Here is a 22,709-nt window from a genome sequence, read left to right on the forward strand (position 1 = left end):
AGTTTTTCCCTACAGGAATAGGAGTCATCATTGAAGGACAGTTCGCCCTTTGTATTTATTTATGAATTGTGTTTGATAATGAATTACAGCGGGAGATGGGTACGGTATCCCTACATGGCTTCCTTCCAAGAACTCTGGGTGTGATGAGGAGTAAAACGTTGCCGTCCCCCACCCACACGAGGTACCCAGACGACAACCTTGTATCGCACTTCTCGGAACAACATCCCCTCTGCTCCCCTCACCTCTCGCCCTCTGCTGTCACCCCACCCGCACCACTTCGCAGAAATGCCCTGGTCACCCTGACTTACTTGTTGACCCCAAGAACAGATCTGAGTCCTCATCTCTTTGTAGCTCTCCCCGCTTTCCTGAAGTCTCCTCTCCCTGACGCCCCCCAAACATGCCCTTGATCTCCAACCTCTCTGGTTGCCCCTGGCATCGTCATCGGCTCCACTTCTGCGACCCGAGGTCCTTGAATGTCGGTCTCCAGCTTTGCTCACTTTCACCTACCTTTTCAACCATATCGCTTACCCGTGTCCCCTGCGCCGGGCAGGCACTGAGATCCCATGCCTTTCGTTTGTTACTCTGCACTCTGCCTTGTTAATCACGATTGATATTCAAACTTTATTATTTTGAGCCCGCACCAACATCTCCGCCCCCTTCTCAGTTTCCATTTCATTTTTCTGGCTGACAGTTGGGCAGCTCCCCTTGGGTGTCTCACAGGGGCCTTAAATTCAGAATGTTCCAAACTGAACCCATCATCCTCTCAACAGCCTTAAAGTAAGCAATGTGCTTACCTATTCTTCATTTTTCCCATTCCCAGTTCTCCAATTTTACCTCCTAAATATTCCTCAAATCTGTTTCTTCAACTGCAGCACTATTACCATGTGGACATTCGGGTCATCTCCCAGCTGGAACACCAGTGCAGGCACCTACCTTACCTCCGGCTTTGGTGCCTCAGGTGTGTTCTCCAGCCAGCCATCTTAGTGATCTCGTTAAAAGCAAATCTGACCCTGCCATTCCCCTTCTTACCTTCAGCCATTCCACCCCCACCCCCACGGGATCAAGCCCAGAGGGACAAGCATGGCATACGACAAGCTCTCCAAGGCTGACCGTTTCCGGCTCATCTCCTGCTCCTGCAAACGCCACTCTTTGAATGTCTTCCCTCCCTCCTACCCGAGCTCATTTCTATTTCATGCCATTCAAGACTGAGTTCTGCCGGCCACTCTTCCAGAGAGATCTCCCCTACCACCACCACAGCACACATAAGCATGACAAATGGTGATGGGTGTTACTTGCTATGCCCCAAACACCGCAAGTGTCTTTCACTGCACTCACTGTGTTGTTTTATCATGATCTGCCAATGTGTTTCTCTCTGACACTGCTGTACCAACAGGGACCATATCTTTCTTCTTATTCATCGTCTCCCTGATGCCTAGGTTAAATACTTTAATATAAATAAACAAATATTTTAATATATTAAAATTGTAATAACTGTTGAAAGACTTGTTTTCCTTCAACATTGTAGTTTTGATCATATTGAGAAGTTGAAATAATTGCACAGTGAACACTATCACCTAGATTTTACAATTAACATTTTGCTCTATTTGCTGTACCACCCAGCTATCAACCATTCATCTCTTGATCCATCTTTTTTCTTTTTTTGATGCGAAGAAAATTGCAGACATCAGTCCACTATGTCCCTAAATATTTTAGCCTGGATGTATAAAAATGACATTTAAAACTACAATCGACAGCTTTGATATTGAAAGGACGGCCTCTGCCACCACAGAAGGAATGAGCAGCGTGACTCTGGGGCTCATCAAGATTATTTTCAAGATTCAGAAAAGTGCATGACAGAGATGTCATCAAATCATTCAAAAGCAGAAGTTAGACCCAAGGACTTATCTGCCAGGCATGTCAAAGCACATGCAAATTGGTTCTGCTGCTTTCGCAAGCTGCTTGGTGTCGGCGTGCGTGCTGATGCTCCGGTCTGAGTCGTTCAGGAGGGTTTAACAATGAAGATGCTGTGCTGCATCTTTCCTACCTTCCTCTGGTTCCCGCTGTAATCAGCATTGGCATTTGTTAAGATGGTCATCCAGCCTGAAGAGAGCAATCTGGGTAACCACAGAACAAAGACAACCTTAAATTGCCACCAGCCCACAGCCTCCCTTGTGAAAATTACAAAAGCGGGGAGCCCCTTGGGTGTGTGCTGCCCTGAAGGCCTGAGCTTCGATCAGGATATAAGTGCCAGCCCCAAGTCAGGGCACAGACCCCACTCCCCTATTTCCACTCGTTTCCATGCAGAGTTTGCATGCTACACATCTGCAGCCAGCAGCCAGCAGCCCTACATGGTGAGCCACAGAGACAGCTGTATACATGCTCGTCTGCAAAAAAATAAATGCGATTAATCTAAAACCACTGAAACTTCTGTAGAAAAAGGAGACAATTATTCTCTGTGAACAACTTACATGTAATCTTGCCTTTCTCGCCTCTGTTCTTCGTGTGCTTTGTGTGTATCTGCTAGGTGCCGAGGAGACAGTATGAGCAGGATAAAAAAAAAAAAGGCAGACTCAGTCCCTGCTTTCCTAGAGCTTAGAGTCCAGTCGGGTAGAACATCATTAGTGAAATAACTATGCGATGAAAGGTTAATTATAAACTGAGGTGAATGCTCCCGGAGAAGGCAGGCTCTCCAAGCATCTATGACCAAGAAAATGGATCGAGATTCACAGTCTGGAAGTAGCAGCAACCAAAAGGACCAGCAGACATTAGCAGATCCGAGCAGTGAGAGGCGGTAAAGGAGATGACTCTGCAGGTATAGCCCCCGACCAAGGCCCTGTGCCTGGAGGGCGCACGGCACAGGCAGACAGATCGGAAACACGACTGACCGGAGCGCAGATCACAGGAGGGAACGTGTTACAAGGGGAGACTAGGGACCGGATCAAGAAGTCGTGTAGGTCTTTTTAGGACTGATGAGAAGCCAATGCAGTGTTTTCAGTGGGTGGGTTGATAGAATCAGGGTTGCATTTGGAAAGTACAGCTGGCTAGTGTGGAGAGAGTAGTGATGGAGAAAGGGCGGATGTGGGAACAAGTTGGGGGACAGCTGGAATGGTCCAGGTGGAAGGTGACGCAGTTTGGGAGTGAGATTAGTGCAGCAGCCCCGAAGAGGAAGAGAAGCAGGCAGCCTTCAGAGGTACTTGAGGTGACGTGAACGAGACTTGATGACAGTTTGTATGTGGCTGTGAGTGGATGTCAAGAATGATGGCACTGAGAACAGACAGTGGGAACACTGGAAAGAGAGAGGGGATCACAAGTTTGGTCTTAACCACGTTGAGTATGACTCTTGAGACCTCTAGGTGTTAGTATTGAATAGACAGTGGGAAATACGGGTTTGGATCTGAGAGCCTGGGGTAGAAACATGAATTTAAAGTCATCATAATATGCATGATAATTAAAGCCATGAACTTGGATTAGAGAAAACAGTGAACCAAACACAAAGGAGTGTACTAGATGCAGGTTGCTTCTTGAAGTCACTTCCACACTGTGATTCCATTATTTTAATACAACGATAGTTAAAAAACAAATCACTTTATAGCCAAATAACTTCCTAGGTTTGTTATGACGATTGAGATGATGAAAATAGGATAATGAAGTCTTCCGATCCATGAGCATAGAATGTGTTTCCAAGATATTATATCTTAATTTCCTTCAGCACTGTTTTGTAGTTTTCATTGTACAAGTCTTTCACCAATTTGCCTAAGTTTTATTCTTTTTGATGCTATTGTAAACGGAATTGTTTTATAAATTCTTTTTCAGATCGTTCGTTGTTTGTGTACAGAAATGCCATTGATTTTTGTGTGTTGTCTCTGTATCTTGCTATTTGCTGAATTCGTTTATTGGATCTAACAGTTTTTATGTGGAATCTTTAGGATTTTCCTACACATAAGACCACATAATCTGAAAAACAGATGGCTTTATTTCTTCCTTTCCAATTTGGAGGTCTTATATTACTTTTTCTTGTCTAATTGCTCGAGCTAGAACTTCCAGTACTGTATTGAATAGAAGTGGTAGTAGACATTCTTATCTTATTCTTGATCTTAGAGGAAAAACTTTGTCTTTCAACATTTGTTTGCTGTGGGTTTTTCATATATGGCTTTTATTATATTAAGGTAGTCTCCTATTCCTATTTTGTTGTTTCTGAGTGAATTTTGTCAAATGCTTTTTCTGCATCGATATTATCATGTTTTTTTTTCCCCTCTATTTTGTTGATGTGACATATTACACTGATTTCTCGAATGTTGAACCTTGCATTCTAAGAATAAATCCTACTTGGTCATGGTGTATAATCCATTTATTATGCTGCTGAATTCTGTCTGCTAGAATTTTGTTGGGAATTTCTGCATCAATGTTCATAAGGAGTATTGGTCTGTAGTTTTCTTCCCTTGTAGTGTTTGTCTGACTTTGGTATCAGGGTTATGTTGGCCTCATAGATAAGTTAGGAAGTGTTCTTTCCTCTTCAACTTTTTGGAAAAGTTTGAAAAGAATTAATATTGGTTTTCTTTAAATGTTTGGTAGAATTCAACAGTAAAGCCACAGGTCCAGGGCATTTGTTATTGTTGGTAGATTTGTGATTACCGACTCAATCTTTTTACTAGTTATAGATCTATACAGATTTTCTATTTTTTCATGATTTAGTCTTGGTAGATTTTGTTTCAAGGGATTTGTCCATTTCGTTGAGGTTTTCCAGTTTGTTGGTATACAACTATTCATTCTCTCTTATAATCTCCTTCATTTCTGTAGAATTGGTAGTAATGTCCTCACTCTCATTTCTGATTTTAGGAATTTTGAATTTGAATTCTTACTTCACGTAGCTAAAGGTTTGTCAATTTTGTTGCTCTTTTTGGAGAACCAACATTTAGTTTCAATATTCTGTATTGTTTTTCTACTATTTCATTTATCTCTGCTATTCTTTATTTCCTTCTTTTTGTTAGCTTTGAGTTTAGTTTGTTCTTTTTCTATTTTCTTAAATTGTAAAGTTAGGTTGTTGATTTGACATTTTTTGTTTTTTAATATATTTGGCTATAAATTACCCACTTAAGACTGCTTTCACTCTGTCCCATAAGTTTTGCTATGTTGCATTTCCATTTTCATTCTTGTCTAAGTATTTTCTAATTGCCCTTGTGGTTTCTCCTTCTCTGAGCCATTGATTGCTTAAGGGTATGTTGGTTAACTTCCACAGATCTATATTTTCGTTTTATTTCTGTTGACGTCTAACTTCATCTCCTTCGGTCATAGAAGATACACTATATCATAGCTATGTTTTTAAATCTACTGAGACTTACTTTGTGGCATAACATATGATCTAGCCCGTAAAATGTCCCAGGTGCACTTAAGAAGAATGTGTATGCTGTTGCTGGGTACGGTGTTCTATAAGTGTTGTTAGATGTAGTTTGTGAAGTCCTCTATTTCCTTACTCATCTTCTGTCTGGTTTTTGTATCCGTTATTGTGAGAGGAGTACTGAAGTCTCCAACTGTTATTTTAGAACTATTTCTCCTTTCAATTGTCAGCTTTTACTTATTTTGATGGCCTGTCATTAAGTGCCTAAATGTTTATAATTATCATATATCTTGTTTTACTGAAACTTTTGGCAATATATAATGCCCTCCCTTGTCTCATGTAATCTTTTTTAAAGTCGTTTTTATCTGATATCAGTGTGGCTAACCCTGCTATCCTTTGGAATATCTTTTTACAGTCTTTCACTTTCAATCTATTTGTCTTCAGCTCTAAAGTGAATCTTTTGTAGGCAGCATGTAGTTGGACGGTGTTTTTTCATTCATTGTCATTCCCTGTCTTTTCATTGGAGAGTTTAATCCATTTACATTTAAAGTAATTACTGATAAGAGAAGACTTCTGTCATTTTGCTATTTCTTTTCTATATGCCGTATAGCTTTTTTGTGCATTTCCTGCATTACTATCTTTTGGCATTTAGTTGGTTTTCTTGTAGTGAAATATTTAAATTCCTTTCTCATTTATTTAATATATTTCTTGTATATAGCCTATGGCTCTTTTCTTTGTGGTTACTATGGGGATTACACTTAGCATCCTAATGCTGTAACATTCTAATCTGAATTTATATCCACTAAATTTAAATAACAGACACACACACAAAATCTGCTTCTTTAATAGCTGCCCTAGCCCTTTTGGTTGCTATGTCACAAAAATACATCCTTACACATTGAGTGCTCCAGCAAATAATTCTTTTAAATGCATTAGTCTCTTAAATCACATAGAAAACAAAACGTGGAGTTACAATAATACTAGCCTTTAGACTAATAATTTAAAAAAAGTATTAGTCTCTTAAATCATACAAAAAACAAAAAGTGGAGTTCCATACTGTCGTTACAGTATAATTAGCTTTTAGACTTGTCAATGTATTTACTCCCTTCGAGAGCTTTCTCTCCACACAGCACAGGGTGACTGTCTCGCGCCCTTTCACTTCCCTTGAGGGCTCCCTTGAGCGTTTCTTGCAGGGCAGGTCCCGTGGTCACAAACTCCCTCGGCTTTTATCTGGGAATGTCTTAATTTCTTCCTCCCTTTCGAAGGACAATTTTGCCAAAGATAGAAATCTTGATTGAAAGGTGTTTTTCGTTTTGTTTTGTTTTTCAGCATTTTATCAGCCCACTGCCTCCTAATCTCCAAAGTTTCTGATGAGAAACCTGTTGGTCTAATTGAGGGTCCCTTGTGTGTGATGATTTACTCCTCTCTTGCTTTTTGAGATTTTCTGTTTAGCTTTTGAAAGTCTGTGCATCTCAGTGTGGGTCTCTGATCTCATCTTTCTTGGAGTTCACTGAGCTTCCTGGATGCCTCATCAAATCTGGGAAGATTTCAGCCATTATTTCTTCAATATTCTCTCTACCCCTCTCTCTCTGCTCGCCTCCTGGGATTCCCATGGTGTGTATGTCAGTCTATCTGATGGTGTCCCACAGGTCCCTTAGGCTCTGTTCACTTTTATTCCATCTTTTTTTATTATTCCTCAGACTCAATAATTTCTATTGTCCGATATTTCAGTTTGCTGTCTCTTTCTTGTGCCTACTTAAATCTGCCTTGAATCCTAATGAATATTTTATTTCAGTTATTGTACTTTTCAGCTCCAGAATTTCTTTACGGTTTCTCTGTTTCCTCTTTATTAGATCCATTTTGTTCATACATTGTTTTGAGTTTCTTTACATTTTCTTTAGTTCTTTGAGCATTTTAAGACAGTTTTAAAGTCTTTGTCTAGTAGATCTGCCATCAGGGATGGGTTTTTTTTTTTTTTTTTTTCTTTTGAATGGGCTGTAGTTTCCTATTACTTTGTATGCCTTGTGATTTTTTGTTGTTTGAAACTGGACATTTGACTCTAATAATGTGGCAATTCTGGGAATCAGATTCTCCCCCTCCCCGAGTTTGCTGTTTGACTGTTTGGGGTGTTTTTTCCTTGTTGTAGGCCACCTCTGTGCCCTGAACAATCAAACTCCATCCCCTGAGCCCTCTCCCAATACTCAGGCATCTTATGTCCTCCATCTTATCAGAAATGCACAAGGACCAGGGTCCCCATGAGAGGAGGGGTGCTGCAACCCAGGGGTCAGGGTGGCCACTCTGGGCTCCCTGAGCCCAACTTGTTGCCACAGATCCCGGGGGGTGGGGGTGCGGCCATCGCTGTGCACCGGTGGAGCAGTCTCGTAGTTACTTCTCTGTGCACAGAAAAGCCTCAGTGTGTTTCTACCCACAGAGTACATCTTTGCAACAATATAGGACCCCATCTTCAAGCCCACCTCCTCCCTGACCTGGACGGGTATGAGGCTTACCGAGATAGCACCAAATCCACAGCGAGACGTGGGTGGCATAGGCTAGGTGGGAGTGCATGTTATGAATGTTGTGCCTTAAGGTCTTACAGGGCTGTGCATATGTGCACGCACACACTCATGCACATGGACACACACACACCCCTGCACACATGCGCACATGGGCACTCGCACAGAAGCGCACGCACACTCGTACACACAGGCACCCACACACATCTTGGTATAGCTCTGAGGCCATGTGTAGCACACTGCCAGGCCTTGCTGGTTTATATAAACAGAATTCAGGCACGAATCTGCAGTGCATCTTTTGTCATCTGTCAATAGTTCTTCCTCTGCTTCTCCAGACAACTAAAACACACTCATACACACTTATTCTTTGCTTTGTTATCAGATTAACACTCTGATAAAACCTGTTTGGAAGACTCGGTACTCGAGCACAGGAGGCAGATGGAGGCAGCTGACTCCTCACGAACCTTCCTGACCCCAAGGATGCACGGTACAGGTATTCGGCCCCTTGCCAATTTGCATGTCATAGGCCTGAGCCAACAGGGGGACCAACATCAGCGAGTCAACTCACCCAGATTAAAGAACCAGCCTGCACCACACAGACACCACTATCATGCCAGCTGCTCCAGCATGAACAGTTGCCTGCCCTTCCGATATGGTTCTCAGCCCCAGGACACGTGGCAACTGCAGGGGTGCAGACCCGCATCGCTCAGCCTGCAGAGCCTGCATCAAGCGCCTCTGCAAAGCCAGCGCGATGGCCATCTGCATGCAGTGAAGGCACAGAGGGAACTGCAAGTCTGGAGCTGCTGACGAGGCTCTGCGGCGCTGGCGAGCTCTGCACGGGTTCTTCCCGGAACAGCTTAGTTTCACAGGCCGCCCTAACACGCCCGCACTCCATGAGGTGCCACGTGTAAGGGAACCTGGAAGCACATGTAGAAAACGCTGTCACAGGGGCGTGCCGTCCATCAAACTGAGGAGCTTTACCCAGAGCTAAATGAAAGGTTTGTTGTAGGCTGTTTTGCCTTCAGTAACCGAAAATCTGTTTAAAAAAATAGATAGAAACCAAATTGCTTCCGCAGTCACCGGCAAGATTTGGGTTCTGGTCTCAGCGGCAGAGCACATCCACGGCGTGTCACCTCAGGTTTCTAGCATGGTGAGATCTCCCACATCCATCTTCCACCTGTCTGATAACTCGTGTGACCTAGACAGAGGGGTCAAGTGAGACGTGGACAGCGGTGAGTCAGAGCTGCTGCCCCCCATGCTGTCACGCCCATTGGAGTGCATGGCTGGGGGGACCGGAGCGTCTTCAGGGAAAGCGGCTGCACAGGGGCTGCCTGCTGCTTGGTCGTCTCTGGGGACCAGGCCCAGGAGGAATGGGACAGTCTCTCCCATTGGTCCTCTGTACCTTGCAGACAGAGAACCACTCCTGACATCTTGCTTTGCCAGAATCTCGGAAGGAGAGGGACCCGTCTGCATGGTTCCTGTTCTAGCAGAGAGAGCAGCGAGACCCCAGCCTCCTCTCACCAGAGTCAAAGCTTCGGAACAGGCCTGGCCGCAGGGAAGGCCGTGGGGACTCCTGCACTGGCACAGCCCGCTGGGCTAGCGGTCAGCAGGCTCTGGGGCAACTGACAGGGAGCTCTCCGAGATCTGGGGTAAGAAGAGGCCATTGTCACCCCACGGACAGAGGGGACCAAGCAGAGGGCACTTAGCTACTAAGCGGCAGACCCTGATTTAAGAGCCAAACAGCTGCAAGGCCTTGCCTTGTGGCCTGAGGCAGATGCACAAACTCAGTCCCAGGGCACGGCAGGGTCCCAAGCTCAGAGTTGGTGGCTCCTATTCTCTGTCTCCGCCTGTCCTGGCCACTGCCTCCCCCTTCCCCAGGGATAACCTCCCCTCCCTGATCCCTCCTCACCTGTCCTGGGGGCAAACTCCCATCGTCCAAGCCCTGTTCAAACGCGGTTCCACACAGAATGTCAGACACAGGCTGTGTGTTGTCGAGCGCAGGTGGGTGGGCAGCCACCCGTCACTGCACTGCAGCCACTGCAGGCGGCCACCAGCTCAGGTCACAACACACAGTGAGGCTGCCACAACCCTGTACTTTCATCATCAACACTTTAAATCCCAAACTCGGGAATCCACAATTATCCGTCAAATTTCATTTGATTTTGGTTCATCTCAACCTGTTAAAAAACAATTTTAAGTTCTATTGTGTCATATAGGATACATTATTCTTTCCAGTGTTACATTTTACATCTTTTTGATAACCTGCAATTATGGGGTGAACAAATTCTGAAACAAGATTTTCAGAAACGGGTCCTCATGCTTTTCAACAGGCTGGTGTTGAACTCGAGGCAAGAAAGGGGTGGGGTGTCGAGCTTTTCTCAATCCTGTGCAATCAGGTGGAACAATTAGACCTTTTATTTCACTCTAGAGCTTAGGTATGTCACAGATTTGACTGTGATGTTTGAATATGCTTTTATTCTGATGAAAGGTACTTTATTTTTAAAAAGTACATATATCACAAACTACTGGACAGAGAAGATGCCGTAAGAAATTTTGAGATGTTTTGAACTTTATTGAAAGCATCTAGAAGGCCAGGACACTGGATGGGAGGCTCGAGGTGGGAAAACACTCTTTGAAGACCATGAAGTTTTTAAAAATCTGGAAAACACTGTGCTTTGTGGGCAGCATTCTTCTGGCAGCCTGTTGAATTTTCTTTCCTATTAGCTGTTTCTAGTTGCTTAGTATCTGGTTATTTTTGGTTTTGTTCTCTGGCTGTTCAGGAAGTCCTAAGATATCCAGTTGGCCCTTTGGTCTCATTGTCCTCAGGAAGTGACACGTGGTGGGACTTTTGGGCACCATCTGAGCCGCGCATGTAGATCGCCGCCATACAGTGAAAGGATTTAATTCGGGAGCCCCGGGCCCTCTCTAGGCGCCACCCCCCGCACCTCCACATGCTCAGCAGCCTCAAGCCCCCCGACATGCCCGAAGTAACTGAAGTCCTAAGTCCGCTGGAAGTCAAGGAGCCCTCCTCGGTATCTGTGAAGTCCTGTGTATGGTTTTGTTTCTTTTTGTATCAAAGACAAAACTAACCCTTAAAAATTTGCAGAGTGCTGCATTCCCTCTGTAACGTGGATGTGATTAATGTCATTTTTCTACCCAAGGAACACTGTCCATGTTCACATGGCAATGCCCTCCACCACTTGTCAGGAAACACAGAGGGGGCAGTGTGGCCCAACTTGCCCTCCCTCGTGAACAGGCTCACCCATGGAGGACGCCGCCCAGACTCCCTTTCTTGACACATACACTTATTTTGTTCCGTCTCCTGCTGGTCCAAGCACCATCTCTGTCCAGTCCCTGGCCCCGTCTCTGCGCTGTCTTTATGCCACCATGTGGCGCTTTGTCCACCCTACAGACTGGCTTCTGCCCTCCCGTACCAGTGTGCAGCATGAACAACATCCTGTGCCTGGAAAAAATCGCGATCCTGCCACGTGCTAACTTTGTACAGAGCATGGCCCCGGAGCACAGGTGAAGACAGACAGACCAAGGGGCACCTTGCCCCAGCCTCTCCGACAACCTCTCTAACACATGGAAGACAGCTGGGCATGTGAGCACGCCGCTGTGCACCAGCGTTGCAGCCCAGGAGCCTGGCTGCCACTCACCCCTCGGCATTGGGGATCCTGGCACTCTCTGCAGTGTGGACGCAGACTTGGGGGTCAGGAGAGCAGGCAGCTGGGGGTCTGGTCGGGAAGCCTGTCCTCCCTCCCCTTCATCTAGCTCTACATTCCTGGCCGACACCCCTCCGCCCTGTAACACACCAGGGCCAGGCACTGGACAAGAAACCACTGCTACAGCCCAGAGCCCGCCGACACTGCTGTGAACGTCCAGCCCTGACCTCGCTCACCCTCAGCTGCTGTCTCGCCCGTCCCTTCCTGTGGAAAGCACAGTGCGGGCTCTGGGCTGTGCTCTCGCCCTGCTTCTTCTGGCTCTCAGCCCGCTGGCTGCTTCCCCTGTGGTCTAGTATGCCGTGGCCACCGCCCTTGGGCACTGCCAGCACTAGGCTCTTCCTGCGAGGCCACTGTCTCCAGGTCTGTCACCGCACCTCGTCTCATTAGAACAAATCCCGTATACATTTAACACTGGTCCATCCCCGCCCTGGAGAAGAGACTGTGTAAGCAATCTGTCCCCTGGGATGCGCAAGGCCACACGCAACCTCCAGGGCAGGTGGAGTGACACCCGTGCCGCCCAACCACCACCATGGCTAGAGAGTCGACAGGGGTCGGCCTGTGTCCTGCGATGCTGCCCCTTCCGTGGTGACTGCTGTGCTTGCAAAGGCAGAGCTGCTCGGTGCCATGTCCCAGCAGGGGAAACCTAGAGAAAGGCGCTGGGGGCTTGCCGGCCCTGCAGAAGTGAGGGCCACGCTTTCCCTCCTGAAACGCTACAGAAACGAACCACATTCCAAGTTTCCTCGCTCTGCGTCAACAGCACAGGGACTCTGAGGCTCTAAGCTCTGGTGACTGTTGCGGTGTTTGCGGTTCAGGGACCGCGGGAGTACGCGTCTCCCCGCAGACGTGAATCCGGAAGCGTCTGACCTTCTCCAACAGCACCGCGTCCGTGACACTCCCCTGACCAGCTCTTTCTCTGAAAGGCACGTCGCAGCCACCTGCCCTTAGGGAAACAGTGCCGCAGCACCATGCTCGGCCCCGGCACCATTGTCAAGCAGTGAAATCAGCAACAAAAGGCTCCGAACTGTGGGGAACCTAGCGCCAACTAGACGGCGAACAGCACTGCTACTGACATGACGGGAAACGGGCAGGCAGGGTGTCGCCTTGTCTGCCCTTAACCGGGGACACGTGCATCGCACTGCTGATTTTCACCTCTCTGAGCACACGGAGAATGACCATGAAGGCATCATGTGCTACAAGACTTCAGTGAGCCCAGGAATAATGACCAGCCGTACTGTCATCCACCGGCGAGGTTTTCTGCACTGTCTGCCGGACGCCCAGCTTCTCAAAGTGACAGTAGCAACAGGGCTCAGACAGATGACAACCGCTTGCCAAACAGGCTGTCCCAGAACCTTGGAAATGACTTCTCAGGGCAGAGCTGCGGCCTCTCCACCCGCGCCTCCCTCCCCCCCCACCTAACGGTCACCTCCGTCTTTCCGTCCCCTCCTCTCCTCCGGTCCCTGCCGCGTCTCTCGGTGCTCCCACTCGTATCCTGTGCTGAGCTCCCAAGAAGGGCCCAGCTGTCATCCATGTCACCTTCACTCACTGCCCCTCACGGGCAGTTCGTGGGGGGGCGGGTCCTCCGCCGGGTGGGCTGCGGCCTTCGTCCTCTTCTCGGTGTCGGTCAGCTCGGCCGCCGGCTCCCGCGCCGGCCATGCCGGGCCCCCGCGCCCTTTCCTCGTCCTCCTCTTGTACTCCGCAACCTGCTTGCTGAGCGCCTCATGGTCGATCCCGCACAGGCTCGCGGGCACGGCAGAGCCCAAGGCGTCGCTTGGTGATGGGGTACCCGGGGCCTCAGGTTCCCTGGCGGCGAGAAGCACAAATGAAGCGCCAGAGCGACCGCGCGGGGACCCCAGGCTAGCGCCAACGCCGCCACCTGTGCGCCCGCCTCACGTCTACCTGACGGGGCGTGGGGGACAGGGCCGAGCGGCGGCTTGGGTCTTGGCTTTCTCCAGCCCAGAGGCACCCAGACCGCACTCCTGGTGCCTGAGTGGCACGGGCCAGCCGCCGTGCCGCAGCCCTGCACACGGGCAGCGAACGCGTTCTGCCTCCCCGCTCGAAGGCCGCGGACCGCCAGGCCGGTTCCACGCAGCTGTGGGCGGGGCCTTTCAGGCCCCCCCCACTCCGGTTACCGGTTACCGGGAGAGCCCGATAGAGTCTGCCCGGAGGGCGAAGCCAGCGCCCTTGCAACCGGATCTGGCCTCGCCCCACCTCCAACCCCCGATCTGGGCACAGACGGTCCCACGCCCGCAGTTCGCCTCCCCACGCTGGCTGCCGATGGGCGGGGACACATGGCTCAGAGCTGCTTGGGGCCTCTGCTTGCGCTCAGCGGTCCCCGAGGGCAGCGCCCACCGCCCACCACCGGGCAGGCTGGTCTCTGCGGCCCCAAGGTCCTGCCAGTGCCCACGTGAGGCTGACGCACCCGGCCTAGGAGCACCGGCCCCTGCACACGCCCCTCAAGTCCTTGTGGCTTTCTCGAGGCCACCTTGGCTATCTACAGAAGCTGCAATGCTGCCTCGCCCACCGCTGTCCGTCCCCTCCTGACACGGTCACTTGTCCAGGGTGCAGACGGCTCCCTCTCAGCACCCCCTGCATGCAGCTTCCATAGATGTTCATGAACCGGCTAAGTGCTGGCACAGGGCCTGGTAGGCCATCGTCACCAAGAACGCACTGCGTCACCGAGGGGCGAGGAGACGCTGGACAACCTGATAGGCCAGTGCCTCGATGGCAGATGCCTGAGGCCCTCGCCGCGGCCCCTGGCGCTGTCCGCAGGCTGCTCCCAGGGCAGCACGCAGGCCCGGCCGCGACACGGCTGGCCTGTGCTAAGCGGAGGGCTACCAGGGAAGCGGGAGCCGCACCCGTGGGGTCTACCCAGGATGGCCACGCGGCGCACAGGCGTCACCTGCGACTGTTTCGCGGGACGGCTTCTTCTTCACCGGGCGAGCCAAAGTCAGCAACTGCCAGTAACCGGTCAACCTGAGAAGGAAGAGAGAGTGACTCAGCCATGCTTCTCGGCGCCGGCGCCACAGCCCGGACCGCGGCACAGCCGGCCTCGCGCATGCGCGTCCGGGACCCTGTGCTGGCGCCTCCGCAAGCCTCCCGATGGCACTTCACGTCATTCCTCTCAGTGACACTGACCAAACGCCAAGAGCGTCCCACAATCTGCTTTCAAACACGTTATTTTAACAACCACATTTTCTCTGATAATGAAGTTTTCTTAAAAAGCTACATTTAAAACTTAAAAATGACTCAAATTAATGGGGGGAAAACTCAGATATTAATTGAATTAAATAACTAACCTTTACTGGTTTATCAAATGCTTCAGTTTTACCACGGAATTTGTGTTTCGGAAAAAAAGCCCGCAGTGCGGCACTGTAAAGTCACGGTCAGGGGTGTCATCAAGTCAGCCCGAGGTGGTGGAGGGGCCTAACCCGCAGGGCGCCCGCGATGCTGCCACTCCAAGGACCTTGGCCCAGAGGGCCCTGCTCCCTACACACCGGGCTGCGGGCGCCCTCACGGGCCTGCTCTGCCTGCCTCACAGCAGTGACCGCTCCAGGTCCGCCCAAGAGAGACGCCATTCTGCGGTGTATGGCACTGTCACCCACAGTGCACCCAAAAAATCACAGACGCGAAAAGCAGAACCAGGAAAAAGTCGTGCACAGGGAATACGAGAAACAGGACTGACGATGTTACGGAACAAGGAAACTGCGCTTCTCCAAAGTTAACACTGGGAGCAGAGATTCGCGACACACGCTTCCGACAAGGGACCTAGAGTGGACACACAAGGAGCCTGCGCACCTTGGCAAACAGCAGAAACAACACTGGGCAGGACCTCAGAGAAGACAGCCGGCGTCGCAGGCACGGAGGACACACACACCACCAGACGCGCCCGCCCCAGGCGGGAGGGCGCCGCCCCTGGCTCCAGCCCTGGCAGCGGCAAGGTGGCCTCATTGTTTCCTGAGAGAGACACACCTGCCACCCCTCGGTCTGACCTTAAGGAAGCAAAACATCCTTTACAAAAAGATTCTACACACAGCAGCTTTACTCACAACAGCCTAAGTCCAGAAAAAAAGACACACGGCCATCGGCAGGTGAGGCGTAAATGAGCTGCAGTGTGTTCGTGCGATGGTCACCCCTCACCGAGCAACACGAACTACGTACACGAGACGCGGACGGGGCTCCCGACCCCGCTGAGCCAGCAGCCAGGGGCAGCGGGCGACACCCCGTCCGTCTCTGGTTACGTGGAATTCTGGAGATCTAACCTGGGAGACTGATCCACGGCGCAAAAGAAGGTGGGTGGTTGGAGAGGTAACAGCCAGGTGAGTGGGGTGGCGGTCACACGAAGGTATGACTTGGTCCCATCCGATCATATGCAAACTATGCATCAACAGAGCTTATTTTAGAAGTGTTAACACAGAACTAAATGCAACCTCAAACATACCGGAACCTCTCTGCGGGTTCACGTTCATTTTCCTAATGACAGTGACGCCAAGACCCCTGCCTGGGTTACTGGCACAACATCGACACTGCTAGACATTCCCCGGGGTTTAATTACGACAGGGCTCACTACGTCTCCTCTCCCAGATGCCTAGATGTGACCTGAAGGCCATCCTGAGAATGCGAAGCAAGCTGAGGAAGCTGCTGATGGCTGTGGCCCCTGGCGACCACCTGCGAGTTTTCAGTACAGAGCGACCAGCGCATGACACAAGTTCCACCCAGAACCCCCAGTTTTAACGTTTGTGACTGTCACTGGCTGACTTCAAACCTATTCCAAATGTACGTGTTTGAAAAACACTGCACTGACTTACGCAAGAGAAAGCGGGTAATGACCGTGCCCTCTGGTCCAGCCTTGCCTTCCTAGCTAGTGAGACAGGCTTCGTGACAGTGAGCTGAGGCCCGACCTTCCCTTTGTCTCTGGCTCAACAGCTGAGCTCTGGGTGCACACGGGGCCCACCATGACCACGTGGCATGTGGTCTGACCACTGACCTTTTCCTCTGGGTACACGTGGGACATGGTGAGACAGACATGAGACAAGCCTGAGGCAGCCCCTGACACAAATACCTAGTCACACAGTCTCTGGAGAAAGGACCTCTCCAGAAACACCTGAGCATCTCATGCACCGCCCTCTTTCCAGTGACTGTTCCTGGAAAGGAGCCCGCAGAGCCAGGAAGGGCCGTGGTGGCTACTCATGCTACCTCCCCAGGGAGGGACAGGTCAGGCGAGTGAGCAGGAGCTCAGCCTCCAGGAGAGACGGGAGCCTCCCTACGCCATCCTGCGTGCAGGTGAGCCCTCACGGCCCCAGCCCTGCTGGACTCTGAAGGAGGCCTGTAACTTCACCTAGTTCCCTTCTCTGCCAAGGTTATTATTTGTATGATGTTTTCAGTATCGCTCGTATAATGAAAAACAAAAGACAAACATGTCCAATTAGATATTTTTCCACTGTGGACCTAATTACTTCGTTCTACAATGAATAACAGCTGTCTAATTATGCTATAGTAAACGCTACTTCCTGGCTTTTTGATAAAACTTTTTAAAAGTATAACATATCTTAAAAACCACCAGATAACCACCACCCAGATAAAATTTGTGACTATATTTATAGACTTTAACTTTTATAATTAACCTATATCTAAAGCAAGGAAAATATTGGAAAAGTCATAGTTACAGGACAGAATGTAAACTTTGTGAGCTTGATGGTGTAAAATAACCACAGATGGACTGGAATCTAGGGAGCTGAGGGTGGGCGAGCAAGGGGCGGCTCTGCCTGCCTCCCATCCGTGAACCGAGAAGCAGAGATTTGCTTTACTAGCTGCTGTCACAGGGGTAGGTGTTAAAGAAGATTAAAGGCAGAAAGCAAGCCTGCCTCCAGGGACCTGGGCTGGGAATGGGCACGGGAGCCTTCCTTTCTATTTGTACTCTTTGAGGTGTCACTTTTTTAAACTGTACGCATCATCTTTTTAGAAATCTTACTCACATAAAAGTTTACGTTACCATTCCCTAAAGGCCTCACCTCGGCAAGAGCTGCAGCTTCTTTGTCCTGCACAAACACAATCGGTGGCACATTCCTCAGAATCTGCTGGGACATCAAAAGATGCCTGGAGAGAGACAAAGCAGGCTTATGCCATGGTGGGTAACGTTTGCTGGAGAGGCACGGCAGTGCCAAAACAAAACGTATGATAATCTCATGAAAACATAAGAAATAAGATTTGCTTATCACATTATTCAAAGGTGAAAACATCAGCCCACAAGTCTTCGTTGGCCAACTGCGCATTACAAAAAGGATAAGAAACGCATCACTACAGTTGTTTTTAATTCTCTAAATGCAACTTTTGAGATTCCAGTAAGTATTCTGATCTGCACTTATCAACATCCTCCTGGGCATCACTGTGGCCTTGGACCCACAGCTGGGCAATAATGACCTGTCAGTGAGCCGTCCTCCACTCAATGGACATGCACTGGCAACATTGCCACCCAAGTACGACGGTCCCCAACCACTGTGACAGCAGACCGGGAAGTGATGTCTGCACTACGCAGTCAGGTGAATCTGGGTGCAAGCACAGAGTGAAAATGTGGCTGTGACACAGAGCACATCTGTCAGTGATAGATCTTGGGACACACTTACGGGAAAACCGATACTAAACCCTGGGTGATCAGAAGGGTTGGGAACAGGGACATTCTATTTAACTGAATTTTATAACTACCTAAAATTAATCAGAAAACAATACTGTTATCTCGACACTTACGGGAAACCTCTCATTTTTAAATTTCTGTTAAATGCGAAACATGAAATCAACTGATAATTCTTTCATGTACAAGTTTACAGACTCCTGGGAACAACTGCAATGGACATCGGTGACCACAAGGCAGGACGGCTAAGTAGACGGTGTGAAGACACCAGTGCATGTATGACTCTGCGTATGACCCTGACTTCCCAACACCCGGCCACGCCCACAGCAACGAAGGGCAATGCAGGGGATGCCAAGAGGGACAGAGAGAAAGCAGGGAGGCAGGAAGGACGGGTTCCAATCCTGAGCGTGCGGGGTGGTTGGGTCTCTGCGTTCAAGTCTGAGGAGACCTTGAGTAACTACTATCACCCAGCTCAGTTCTCAAAATCTTAGGACCCCTTTACACTCAAAAAATTACTGAGGACCCCCAAAGAGCTTTTGTTTTTGTGAGTTATAGCCATAAATATCTGCCATATTAGAAATTCAAACTAAGTATTTTAAAAATACGTATTTATTAATTCATTTAAAGTAAACCCACCAAACGTTCAGACATTTTTAATGCAAAATAACTACTTCCAAAAATGTTTTTGGAAAAGCGGGGCAGTGTTTACACAGCTGCAAATTTCTTTCATGCCCAGCTTAATGGCAGACAGCTGAACTGCCATGTCTGCATCTGCGTTCACTCTGCTCTGATGTTATTTTGGTTGAAATATAAGTCTGGCCTCACACAGTTCTCTAACTGCAAAATGGAGAATACAAACACCCTTCAAAGAGTGTGGCTCTTCTTGACGCTACACGAACACGCAACACGTGGTCGTTTTCAGGGTCGGTCGCGATGTGGACCCTGACGGCAGGTCGCTGGGCACAGACCACCTGCTCTCGCACTCTGCACTGCTCTCGGCACGTGACCGCAACCTCGCACACCGGTCACCCGGGAAGACCGGTTCCCCAGGCCGTGCGCACTGCAGAAGGTCGACACGTTCACCAGACCGCATCGCACTGTCTGGGTCGCCACCGATCTCGTGGAGTCTGTCAGTACTGGAAAGCTGTCAAACGCACAGTGGTGGATACTAGTTGTCTAAAATTCTGATCTTCACTTGAAAGCTTGACTTTTATCACAGGCAACAAGTGGTCCGTTGTTTTCCCTGTGACAGGTTCACTTGGTCGTTTGCAGAAAACGTCTGTCAAGTACCCACATCTGAAAAACTAGTTTGTTCACTTGCTCCAAGAGAAAAAGTGACTGTGGGACAGCTTGACCCTCGAAACCCCGAGAAGGACCCAGAGCCCCCATTCTGAGACTCGCTGACCTACTTATGGCTTAAATGAAAATGTCAATGACACTCTTTAGTCCAAGAAAACGCTGCCAAAGTTTTCCCGGAAAGGGAAAGCGCGCGGGAGCGGCGGCGCAGCCTCACCTCATCTGCGCGGCACTCCTCCGCAGCGCGGCCCCGGCGCGCGCGTCCCGCTCGGCCCGCGGCGTGGCCTTCCAGTACACTCGGCAGGCGGAGAAGTCCGCCGTCAGGGACACCTGGGCCCGCCCCGAACCACCGTCAGCTTGCTCGCGAGACAAGCGCCCGGGCGGCCGTCCCCAGCGGAGCGCGGGAGGCCGGCACGCACTGCCACAGGCCACCGCCTCCCCGTGCACTCCAGCAGAAGCGGGGCAGGGACGCCCAGACCTCACCCGGCCCAGCACCCCTAGGAGACCCTGCACGGCCGCCTGCTCGCCCCCTCCCTTCCCTCCCGCTGAACCCGCGCTGAGTGGACAGATGGCAGGAAGCCGCCTCCCTTAGCTGTCCACCAAGGGGCAGAGGCGGCCCCTGCTCGCCCGACCCGGGTCTCCCAACGCTGCGCCGCTCCCGCGCGGCAGAAGCACGTGCTTGCACACCGCGCACGCGCAGACAGCCGCATTCCCTCGCTTCGGCCGCGCGCCGGGCCCCTCTGCGAGCTGGCGGGCCCGGCCGTGTACCTTGGACAGCTCCACGTTCAGGTCGCAGAGCTCCTGGCTCACTTCCGGGGTGCACAGCAAGTCGGTCAGCGCTTTGTGGAGGAGGCCGTTCAGGGCCCTCAGCCGCACGCCGTCTTCCTTCCTGGTCTTCCGCGAGGTGCTCTTAGTCAGAGACTCCAGCTGGGACGGCTTGTAAGTCTCGGGACAGGACAGACACACAGCCGGCATTAGACTGTACTGACTTACAGAAGGGGCAGCTGGCAAGAACCTGAACGCCTTCGTAAACAAGGGACAACTGTCACGGCACAGTGTATTTTACAGAGCTGGACCCTTCTGGATCTTATCTAGGTTGAAAGTACTGCCATTATAATGTTTCCCCCAACACGAATTGAAATATAAGCCACATATCATAAAACCCTCCCACTTAAAATGTACAATTCAGTGGCTTTTAATATATAGTACATTTTTTTCTAATTAGAGCCAATCGTTACATAAATTTTTACAGTATATTTATACATGTGTGTTTTAAACACACACACACTAAAAACTGAATGGACATGATCTTCTTAGAATTTGATAACAATATGACATTCTGGAAAACTTTAGTGCAATTTTTTTAAGGTCAAAATTCCATGTTACCAGCGCATCTAGTCCACTGCTACAGACCCCGTCCCCTCCAGCACAGAAATGAGAGGGGCTGCCAGGCTGGAACTTGGCTGACTTGGGCAGCCTTGTGCCCACCAAGGTTTCAAAGTGGCTCGTCGCCACCCCTCTGTACTTACCAAGTGAGGGCCCAAGGAAGGACCTTCATACCAGAATTTTTTTCTATGGGGAGAAAACAAGAACTGTGTTGGATATTGATAGCAAATTACAGAAGAAAAAAATTACATAAGTTAAGGCGGGCTTCCAGTACCACAACTGTTTCTAAGGGGCTGAACTTGGACACAGAAATCGTGAGACTGGGAATCCAAGATATTTAGATATCTAACTGACAACATGGTTGTGAGGGAGAGACAAAAATTATGCACTCTCATAATTTTTTACTCAAAGTCCCAAAGGTAGAGAAAGAGGATCTAAAAAACACGCCTAACAAAGGGCACATGAGCACTGTGCTCTGCTGGATAAAGCTGTGTCCCAGGGGTTCCGGTCAGCGACTCACATTACCACCTGCGTAACTGGAATCAAACAAGTGAGTGGGGGCGGGGTGGGGAGCCAGGCTGCTCAGTGTTGCCGTGGAGGTTACAGATGAGCAAGGAAAGGAGGCTGGAAGGGTCATGGGGTAGGGGTAGAGCTGGGGATCTGTATGAACTCAAGTTTCACTTAACGGAAACAGACGGTGACACACAGAAACATTCACAGGTAAGTGCATATACAGGGCTTAATATAAACACATTTTTTGCTGTCAGCTGAAAGGGCCTAAAAGACAGACACCCTGGTAGCAATGGGTATGCTCAGCTCTGAGGTCATGGTGTCTAATGCCACCCTCCAACACGGGAACCAGAGCTCCTTGGAGAAGTGGCTATTCTGGAGCTAAGGCATCTTGCAGTGCCACAGAGAAGTGCTAAATAACTAACCAGTACCCGCTAAACTTTCGAGGTCTTCAAAACAAGGACTGCCAAAGTTAAAAAGAGCCTAAAAAGATGATGACTATGTAATGTGGTCCCTCAGTAGGACCCTGGAACAGATAAAGGACATTAGGTGAAATCTATGGGAGCATAAATAAAGCATGGACTTTAGTTAATGATACTGTATCAATATTGGTTAATTGTAACAAATGTGCCAGACTAACGTAAGATGTTAACGTGGGGGAAACTGGGTGTAGCTTATGGGAACGCTGTACGCTGTATGCAATTTTTCAATAAATCTAAAACTATTTTTAAAAAGTCTAGTAGAACAGTTAGTTTTCAAAAGACTTAAAACTATTACCCGAACTGTAAAAGAACAGAAAAAAGGCTGGGTAGGAAAACGGCAATGTTAAAGGGAGAGGTGGAATAGCTAGTGACCTTTCGACGATCACTGCCTGACAAGCAAAGGCTGAGCTTGCTGGCCGGGCGCTGGGGGCCAGGGCCGCGCGGTCCTGGTCCTCCGCGCGGACCCCCGACCCGTAGGCACCACCCCAGCCCGCAGGTCCCCTACGTTGAGCGCACCGCCCCCATGCCCCCACCCCGCACTCGGGGCGCGTTACTTGGTTTTTGCGGCAAATTTCTTGAGCAGGTTCTTGCCGCAGGAGACCGGCGAGCCGTGCAGGTCTCGGGCGCCGCCCAGAATCCCTGCGTGACGGGCGCCAGGCAGAGCCTGGAACCCCGCGCGGAGGGACCCTAGCCGGTGCGCCACCACGCTCATGGCCGCCAAGCAAGGGCTAAGGCGTGGCGACGCAGGGCCTGGAGGGCGGGTGGGCGGACCTGAACCGGCGGGGCGGAGCGACGCGGGCGGGGCGGGGCCTGGAGGACGGATTGGCGGGACGTGAA

At 49.9% G+C, this 22,709-nt stretch overlaps 1 protein-coding gene across 2 annotated transcripts; it reads right to left on the minus strand.

Moving 5' to 3' along the window:
- Positions 1-10,303: 10,303 nt before the first annotated feature.
- RBFA (ribosome binding factor A) lies at positions 10,304-22,631 on the minus strand. Of its 2 annotated transcripts, none has more exons than XM_039838959.1 (7): positions 22,427-22,631; positions 21,024-21,066; positions 20,263-20,517; positions 19,712-19,824; positions 17,582-17,666; positions 14,473-14,546; positions 10,304-13,373 (listed from the first exon to the last, which is right to left on the minus strand). In XM_039838959.1, exons 1-7 carry the CDS (start codon positions 22,582-22,584, stop codon positions 13,109-13,111), a joined length of 993 nt encoding a protein of 330 aa, XP_039694893.1. In that variant the 5' UTR covers positions 22,585-22,631; the 3' UTR covers positions 10,304-13,108. The 2 variants fall into 2 exon arrangements, with proteins under 2 accessions (XP_039694893.1, XP_039694898.1); XM_039838964.1 differs by having other exon boundaries at positions 20,263-20,439; positions 22,427-22,626.
- Positions 22,632-22,709: the final 78 nt, after the last annotated feature.

The sequence above is a fragment of the Pteropus medius genome, unplaced genomic scaffold (genome assembly GCF_902729225.1).
Source record: "Pteropus medius unplaced genomic scaffold, Ma_sr-lr_union100, whole genome shotgun sequence".
Taxonomy (NCBI): Eukaryota; Metazoa; Chordata; class Mammalia; order Chiroptera; family Pteropodidae; genus Pteropus; species Pteropus medius.

What these genes read in the sequence shown, in the direction of transcription:
- RBFA (XM_039838959.1), bottom strand. Translation starts at nt 22,584, where the DNA reads ATGAGCGTGGTGGCGCACCGGCTAGGGTCCCTCCGCGCGGGGTTCCAG. An exon ending in CTTCCTTGGGCCCTCACTTG is followed by an intron (nt 20,518 to 21,023) that starts GTAAGTACAGAG and finishes TTGTTTACGAAG; the next exon opens with GCGTTCAGGTTCTTGCCAGC. An exon ending in AAGCTGCAGCTCTTGCCGAG is followed by an intron (nt 14,547 to 17,581) that starts GTGAGGCCTTTA and finishes CTTCCTTCTCAG; the next exon opens with GTTGACCGGTTACTGGCAGT.